The 8,777-nt window shown below is 40.3% G+C and overlaps 1 protein-coding gene across 1 annotated transcript in view; it reads left to right on the top strand.

The window, feature by feature from the left end:
* The window catches only part of LOC123980241 (zinc finger protein 721-like), a 60,382-nt gene that overhangs the window by 48,708 nt on the left and 2,897 nt on the right, over window positions 1-8,777 (top strand). The window contains 1 exon segment of the mRNA XM_046064539.1: window positions 4,710-5,509. Coding sequence (XP_045920495.1) covers window positions 4,710-5,509 — 800 coding nt within the window.

The raw sequence follows: 8,777 nt of genomic DNA, 5'->3' as shown, positions 1-8,777 counted from the left end.
CTCCGAGACCAGAATCCAGACTCAGTCCAGGACAACACGGTCCACCAGTCACAGCGGAGACCTGCAGGACGATGGAGAACCAGAACCCGGACCACAGGAGCCAAACAGCAGCCTCGTGCTCTGATAGCGCCGATGTTCAGGTCAGTGTTCATGACTTCATCACGAGACTAAAGACACGAGGAAGAGTCTCGAGGGTCCGTGTATCATCCGTTCATTCTGTTGTTAGAGATCAGAGCCTGAAAACCCGCTCCAGGGTTTGTGTTGACGTGGTTTGATTTCCAAAGTGTCTCCGTGGTTCCTGTTTTCATCTTGAAGAGAGGAAGCTGAAAGAAAAACTCACGAGCGTTTCTCTTTTCTTTGTTCTGTGACTGTCGGCATTTTCCCGCGCTGCGCATGCGCGTGCAGCGCGTGTCATGGCGGAGCGCGCAGAACAAACAATGATCCGTCTGATTGATCTGTGAGGAGGATTTCATGTTAACTTCACTGCTGCTTGTTTTGAGATAGACTGCTTGAATCTCATGTCATGAAATCACAATTTGTTTTGGTCTAAAATGGGACAAACAACAACATGTTTCTGTTGTGCAAAAATCAATTAAGTTTGTACCTTTTTTAAAAGATCAGATGTTTGATCCTACATCTCACATTTGACTTGACGTACAGCTAAACATGTTGTCCACTTTGTAGAAAATACCGATATAGTTCTCATTTGGGAATTCAGCCTATAATTCAGCCAGATTTCCGGTAGATATCGGCCAGTCCTACTTCTAATGTCCTACCTAGAGCGTTTGTGTCTTGAAGCTGAGTTTGCGTAGTGTGATGACCAGAGTGTTGACAGTTCACCTCAGGACCCGGAGGCAGAGCAAACTCCTTTTGTGGATTCTTGTTTTGTCTTTAGTTATTTTATAGCTTAAATTTCCTGTGTTTGAAATGTTTAGTCCTAAATATGTCTGATGCTTTGTTTGTTTGACAAAGTTGTTTCCAGTTTTGAAGCTGGTTTAGTTTCTTTGCAGTTTGGGCTTTTCTGAATTATGAGAACTTTGCTTTTGGGTTGGTTGTTGGCTGTCAGGACCCAGGTTGACAGGATTTCAGTGGTCATAAGTGTTGCTGTAACCGCTGCACTAAAGAAACACATCACAATATACCACATAAGTCACATATCAGTAATTAAATGTGAGCTGATGCACCAGAAGTGTGATCGTGTATGTAGATGTTGACTATCAAAATAAAAGCAGACGTTAATTTATCTACCGAGTCCTTTTCAGCTCGATTTACTGATGGAATCTTTATTAAAGAATTGCTGAACAGAGCGTCACTAGTTTTTAATAATGTGGATATATAACCCAACTTCAGTTGGGTTTTTGTGTGTGAAGTCGCTGTAGTGAACAGACTGTGCTGTCAGGAGCACTGAGACACAATCAGATTTGGCTTCTCACTTCAACTCACCCGACACATCTTCACCACATATGGACGGTGTAAATGAACAAAGTGACAGCTCTCGCACAGTCGCTACACCCGTGCGTAATGCTGCATGGTGGCTGCACAAAGGTACTGCAGGGGACAGTGCAAGTTCAAATCTCCCAGGAGTTCATCATTCTGTATCGCAGTAAGAAAAAAAATAAATACTCAGCTTGAGGTTCAGTTCAAACGTTGGCCAACGAAAATAAAACTAAGTGACGCCTCTCGTGTTTAATAGACAAGCTTAGTAATTCTCAGACAACACCGGAGTTCCCCCGCAGCCTCCGATGGTGGTGAGCAGCGCACTGGCTGTAACTCAGGACAGACTGGGCCTCTTAAGGACTTGTGCGTTTGGAATCAAAGTCGGTCTTTTAAAAACTATCCAATATTAACATGCTAGCTTGATAGTGAGCAATGTATGCAATATAATGTATAATCAATAATTTTGTAATGATAAAGTTAGATGTTTTCTTACCCCTGATGTGAGCCGCTGCACTGCACTGGGGGCGTGGCTTTGGAAGGAGCCCAGAAGGGAGGCGGTGGGAGTTTCTCTGTTGGATACTTTCAAAAAACCAGCAGTTTCTTGCTAGTTTCTCAAACTTACCTACCCTGCCTTTAAGGTGGGTTTTGATAAGTGCTTTGAAAGAGTCCATGTCGCTGCAATCTAGGATGTGTATGGGTAAGGAGTTTCATAGGGAGCGGGCTGCAATGGTGAAAGCGCTGTCGTTCAAGACAAGCTGTTCACGGTGTATTCCTCAGAGAATTAAACACTTTTCCACAGTAATACCAAGAAAGAGGGCGTCAATTTTCTAGATGTGGTTAAAATTGTACAGATGATACTCTGACTTCCCGTTCCCATGAAGGCAGCACGAAGCTGCACCACATGTAGCTGACGGGGGAAAAAAATATACTCTCGTCAGTCGCAGTTGACTAAACTGGCAGGTTTTAATGTTGCAGAACACAGTTCTTTTGCAAGTAGTTTAAACTCGTAATGTTGTGAATCTTTGGTGTAAACTTCCAGAGACTTTGTTTATGTAATTCTGTTAAACTCTCTGAATTTTATGCATCAAACAATAATGCTTTCTGACTTCCGTCTCACAAACACCTTCATTTCTGTATCAAAGAAACTCTTTTCCCTCTTTGATGACATCTCAGACCATGTTTTCTTTATTCCAGCCATTATGAGTTTCTGAGCCGGCTGCATTGACTGCCATTGTGACACTAATGCCACTCTGTTGTTTTGCGTTTGCTGGTGATCAGAGTTATTTCTTCTCTCCTCCACGTCAGTGATCAGCACCTTGATCTTACGCTAATTAGTGATGCACCGCATGTTCAGCCACCGAAATTAATTGACACACAATAGCAAAAAAAAGCACTTTCGGTGTTGAGTCAAAAGACCTATTACATATTACCGAACAATTACGTTGACATGTCGGCATTGTGGAAGCATTTAAAGTGTCACAGAAAGACTTGCCATTTGCAGACTCTGTTCTGGTAAATTGTCTCCTAGCACATCCACTCCATCTGTGGCTGACTTTTTAGAAAAACTGAACAAACTGTCTGACCCGCTTTTGAGTGTTTCTGTGAAGGCAATTAATATAGCTGCACCTAAATTTGGAGTGCACACGTATTCAAGCCTTTATGGTAACTGCAACGGACCACAGCGACTTTTTCCTGTCAGTTTCTCTTTACAAAGGCATGAGAGTCCTTCCTGAAGAGAGGCTGTGAAGTCTTCATGTGACGCGATACAAGAACCACATACAACATTATTTATCATATTGGGTCGGACTTGATGAATTTAGCTCGAATATACACATGTGACAATGTCCGGTTTTCAAAATAATGCGTCTATACAGTATGGAAATAAGATTCATTAGATTACATTCCAAAAAAGTATAAAACATATTACATGTGTACATTAAAAGTAAATGGACACATGGAATTTACACGGAGTAAAAAGCACTTTACGACTATTTAATGTGAATGTACTTGTTCTGTATTTTGTTTTCCAATTATGTTCGATTTCGGTGCATCCCTAACACTTTAAGTTTGTTGTTGTTTTGTAGCAGGATTGGCTTTTGTAATAAGGACGTTAGGAGAAATACTGGCGTATTTATGGTCATTTGCGTTGTAGTTTATGGGAGGAGCAAAGGCGGAGTATGTGGCTCGTGCATGTGCGCTCAATCAGGGTTCCCGCAGCTCCTTAAAGTTTTAAAAGGTCTTAAATTGAAATCAGGGAAATCAAGGTGTTAAATTTTCTTAAATTTGCTTTAGGTATTAAATGGCTGGCGGGACAATTGTCATGCCCAGTCGCCTAATTAGCCTAATTAACCTCATAGCGCCATAGCATAGTCCCTTCAAAGATGCAGCCCCTGCAAACTTAATCCCCAAGATGCACAAACATTTTGTGCTACATGTATCATCCCAAGACGCACAAAAAAGCCTCTTAGAGCCATACCTGAAATCAGACAGGAAGTCATTTTGATTTGAATGTGCAATTACAGCCCATGTATGGCCTTTTTACAAGGTCTTTACTTCAACGATGAAAAGTTGTGCTATCTGTGAGGTTTCATTGATGGGCGTATCTGTGGCGAGGTGACTGTTGATGGTTTGCTATAAAACAGGAACTTAACTGTACATGCTCAGATCTCTACAAAATTTCACACATTTAATAAGGGTCACGCCCTGAACACATCTACATGCAAATATTCACTCAACGGCATGCCGCCACCCACTGGTAACTACTCCTTAGTGACAGCTCCAAAACGCGCAACAATTCAGGCATCTCCACAACTCCTGCCGCCACAGCACGTTCACGTAATGCGGCGCGGTCACATTAAACGCCGCACAGCGTCACAGCGCAAGGGCCTGGCAATTTTTGTTGCAATTTTTTACTTTCCACCCCTGTCATTTATTTAGTATGCAGTACATACTGAGTGCGTATGACTGACTATGTAATAGACAGTACATAATCACTATGTGGTACTGTATGTTAGTATGGGATTTCAAAAATGTGCTGTAATGGTTTTAGAAAGCTCACTACCTGATTGTGCACTGTAACTTTTACTGTTCTGTTTTACCCTGTTTTTAAATGTGCTATACAAATAAACTTGCCTTGCTCCACCATGACATCTCATTTACTGTGTTTCTCTCTGCTGATATAGGGAAGGAGAAGAAGAGAGGGACTCAAACGTCACCGCTGTCAGCACTGTGACAAATCCTTCACAACATCTGGATATTTGAAGATTCATCAGAGAGTTCACACTGGAGAGAAACCGTACAGCTGTGACCAGTGTGGGAAAACTTTCACTACATCAGGTCACATAAAAAACCACCAACGTGTTCACACTGGAGAGAAACCGCACTGGTGTGAACAGTGTGGAAAAACTTTTGCTGAATCACGTAACCTTCAAAGGCACAAACGTGTTCACACTGGAGAGAAACCGCACTGGTGTGAACAGTGTGGAAAAACTTTCAGCAGATTTGATAGGTTACAAATCCACCAACGTGTTCACACTGGAGAGAAACCGCACTGGTGTGAACTGTGTGGAAAGACTTTTGCTCAATCAGGTCACCTACAAATCCACCAACGTGTTCACACTGGAGAGAAACCGTACTGGTGTGAACAGTGTGGAAAAACTTTTGCTCGAGCAGGTACCCTAAAAATCCACCAACGTGTTCACACTGGAGAGAAACCGTACTGGTGTGAACAATGTGGGAAAGTTTTCACTACATCAGTTCACCTAAAACACCACCAACATGTTCACACTGGAGAGAAACCGTACTGGTGTGAACAGTGTGGAAAAACTTTTGCTGAATCAAGTAACCTTCAAAGGCACCAACGTGTTCACACTAGAGAGAAACCACACTGGTGTGAACAGTGTGGAAAGACTTTTGCTCAATCAGGTCACCTACAAATCCACCAACGTGTTCACACTGGAGAGAAACCGTACTGGTGTGAACAGTGTGGGAAATCTTTCACCTATCAAGGTGCCCTAAAGGTGCACAAACGTGTTCACACTGGAGAGAAACCGTACAGCTGTGGCAAATGTGGCAAATCTTATACCGACAGAAGAACCCTTAAAGGACATAAATGCATTCACAAAGAATCAGTGTGACAGTTTTCACAGAGCCAAGCTAGCTGTTTCCTGCTGCCCTGATTACAACCACCTGTTATCATGTGACTGTAATAATAACAATAATAAACAGAAGGATTAGTAACAATAATTGAAGTGTGGGTGTGTTATCCGACATTAGCAAAATTAAATAAGGTTGATTGAGGAACTGACAGTTTGTTATAAAGTCATTGTGACCATGGCCAAGGCATCAAAAAATTGATTTGACCTATATCAGTGTGTCTGGGGTCTTAAAGTCTTAAAAAGTTAATAAATCAATTTTGGGAAAATTAAGGCCATTAAAAATGATTTGTCTTAATCGCCATTTAACAAGGTATAACATTTTGTAGATACTGGTCAATGTGAAAACCGAATATTATGGAAAAACTTTTCCAAACAAGTACATTCACATTTTCGCCTTTTTTTTTTTTTTTTACCATTGCATAGGGTTAGGGTTAAAAAGTGCTTTTACTCCGTGTAAAGTAAATTACATGTGTTCATTTAATTTTAATGTACACATGTAATATGTTTTATACTTTCTGTGAGTGTAATCTTTTTTTGACTTATTAGGCTGAACACCGAAAGTGCTATGTTTGCTATTTCCGGCCGATTAATTTCGTTGCATCCCTAGTTACAACAGAACGTAATCTTCCACTTAGTCGGACTGAGCGCTGACCGAACAGCCGCGTTACTCAAACTCAAGAGCAAGATCCGCCATCAACAAGTGATCAGTAAGACCGAAGACGACAGGGAAAATATAAACAACGTTTGGCTAACGTTAGCTGGCTATTTAGGTAACTGTGCCTTTTATTGAAACACTTTCACCTTTTCATAAAGCCGAAGCACTCGTCAGTGTCACTTTTTGTGAACAAATCTATCACAGCCTGAATGGAGCGGGACATAAAGAAGTTTGATGTGCTACAGAAAACTTTTCAAATGTTGAACTCATCGTTCTGCATAAATAGTTATGATTACTGACGAGTTAGTAGCCTACTTGAAATTAAAGTTGGAGACTAACTACCATGCAGCCTAGAGCATTTTTCTTGAACAAGTTAATAAATAACAAACAACCCCAAAATTAAACTGTATTAAATATTATAATAGTGGTAAACTGTATACTATTATAATAAATATAGTAACATCATATAAATAATATACAATATATTATTATCAAACTAACAGTTTGAATATATTAACAATATACCTTTAATATAATGTTATAATATTATACTAATACACTCATTTATACTAGCTCCTCTTCCAGGTTGTGGGTCGAGCCTCTGCAGTGGACAGATGTAGATATAGCCAGGATGCCATCGTGCCAATATATGCTTCTTCTAGCCGCCTCCTGAGAGCAATATGTTCTCCTTGTTCTATTATACATCTGTTTTATGGAAGTTATTGTTATAAAAATGTACACAAATAAGCTTTAGGATGCCGCCTACACTACCAACGTTATCCATCACTCTATTTATTCTCTTCAGCTTTGTTCCCTTCTGCCGTTTTTGAATTATGTTGTATTGATACAGTAGTTGATGAAATACTGTTTACTTTTACAGTCTCAAAATCAATTTATAGTAAATAAAATTAAAAAGTAAAGTGTTTGCATGCAAGCAAACATTATCTAGTTTGAAACAACTAAAACACAAAATCACACTGTTCACATGATTTTCAGTAATGTTGCAAACATAAACGTCATAGCCGATTTAAGACAATGGATTTTTGCAGGAAATTTGACCAGTTCTTCACAAAGAAAACAGGCCTATACAGACTGAGAAGGTTGGTGAATGCCTCAGCTTTTAGAAGAGATTACAACCTGGTCACATATAGGCCATAAAAATTTGAGTATATTTAAATTTCACAATTCCTCTTGTAAAGTTGCGTTGCTGACTTAATCGGTTACAGCTCAAAGTGGCGTCTGTCTTATAATATGTTGAAAAGGTCTTAAAAGGTGTTGAATTTTACTTCAGGATACTTGTGTATATACCCTGGATATGTACTTTTATTAATCCTCTATATGTCATTACCTTATGTTCTTTGCTCATCTTATGTGATTTTATAATTTCCACTTAGTGTACCAGTGTTTTGATATAACAACCTTCTGTGAGATTGTTTTGTGTCATGCTTTAATGTAAGAAAGGAGTTTCCACTGTGGCTCAAGGCTGAGAAAGGCTTTTCTGTTGGACTCCACAATTATTCTCTAGCATTAAATGTCTTCTCTGTTTCTCTGGGTCAGACTCTCTAACAGCCCTCTGGTGTATGAGCTCTGCCCTTCAGCTGAATCACCCTGTTATTCTTACTTTAATAAATATCACAAAGACACCTGTTTGTTGTAACTTCTTTATTTCTTCAGAAGGAAATATACCAAACCTCCAGTCAAACGTACTGTGACATGTTCACCATCATCCCGTCAGGTCTGTGAGGGCACCGGATTGAAAATAAATCTATAAAATTTTATAAATTACTCTCAAGATTTGTACCACAACCTGGGGCTGCATTAAGCTGCAGCATCAATGAGCATCTGTCTGCAAGAAATAACTGGCAGAGGAGCGATTGGATGATGGTTTCCATGATGTGATCATGATGAAAGTGAAACGTCCTGTTTTGATCCTGCAGTCACAAACCTTTAACTTCTACTTCAGGTTCTGATGTCGTCTGTGCAGCAGCACCAGAACAAGCGGTGGAAGCTGATTTACAAAGGTGGAAAACCTCTTTATCGTCTTCTCACTCTCACATTCCTTATTAAATATCATGTTTTCTAATGAACTGCATCACTTGTGGAAAACAAAAGCCCACTCTTTGTCCTCTGAGTCTGTTTGGGGTCAAAAGAAACCTCCAGACTTTCACTCTCAGTCCTTCAGAGTCTAACAGCTTCCAGAGGTTTTGTTGAAGAGTCAGACTGTGTTTGAGCGCCACCTGCTGCTCATTAAGCAGACAGACCAATAAAGATGAAGAATAAAGAGAACAGAGTGCTGCTGTTCCTCCATCTTCTGCTCTTTCCTTCATTGTTTTACTCTCTCTGGATGCTGCTGTGCTCTGACAGGAAATCACTGACGTTTAGTGGCTGAACGAGCAGCTTTGATTTGTTATTGAACTTTCTAATGTGTCTGTTAGCTCACATGTCTTTGACCTTTACACCTCAGCTCATGTCAGCGTTGATGTTTCCTCCCTTACTGTAACGTACAGAAGCTGATGTGCTTCCTGCAG

Source organism: Micropterus dolomieu, linkage group LG12, assembly GCF_021292245.1.
Source record: "Micropterus dolomieu isolate WLL.071019.BEF.003 ecotype Adirondacks linkage group LG12, ASM2129224v1, whole genome shotgun sequence".
NCBI classification, from domain to species: Eukaryota; Metazoa; Chordata; class Actinopteri; order Centrarchiformes; family Centrarchidae; genus Micropterus; species Micropterus dolomieu.
Note: the sequence above shows the minus strand (reverse complement) of the source record. Positions and strands in the feature narration are given on the sequence as shown.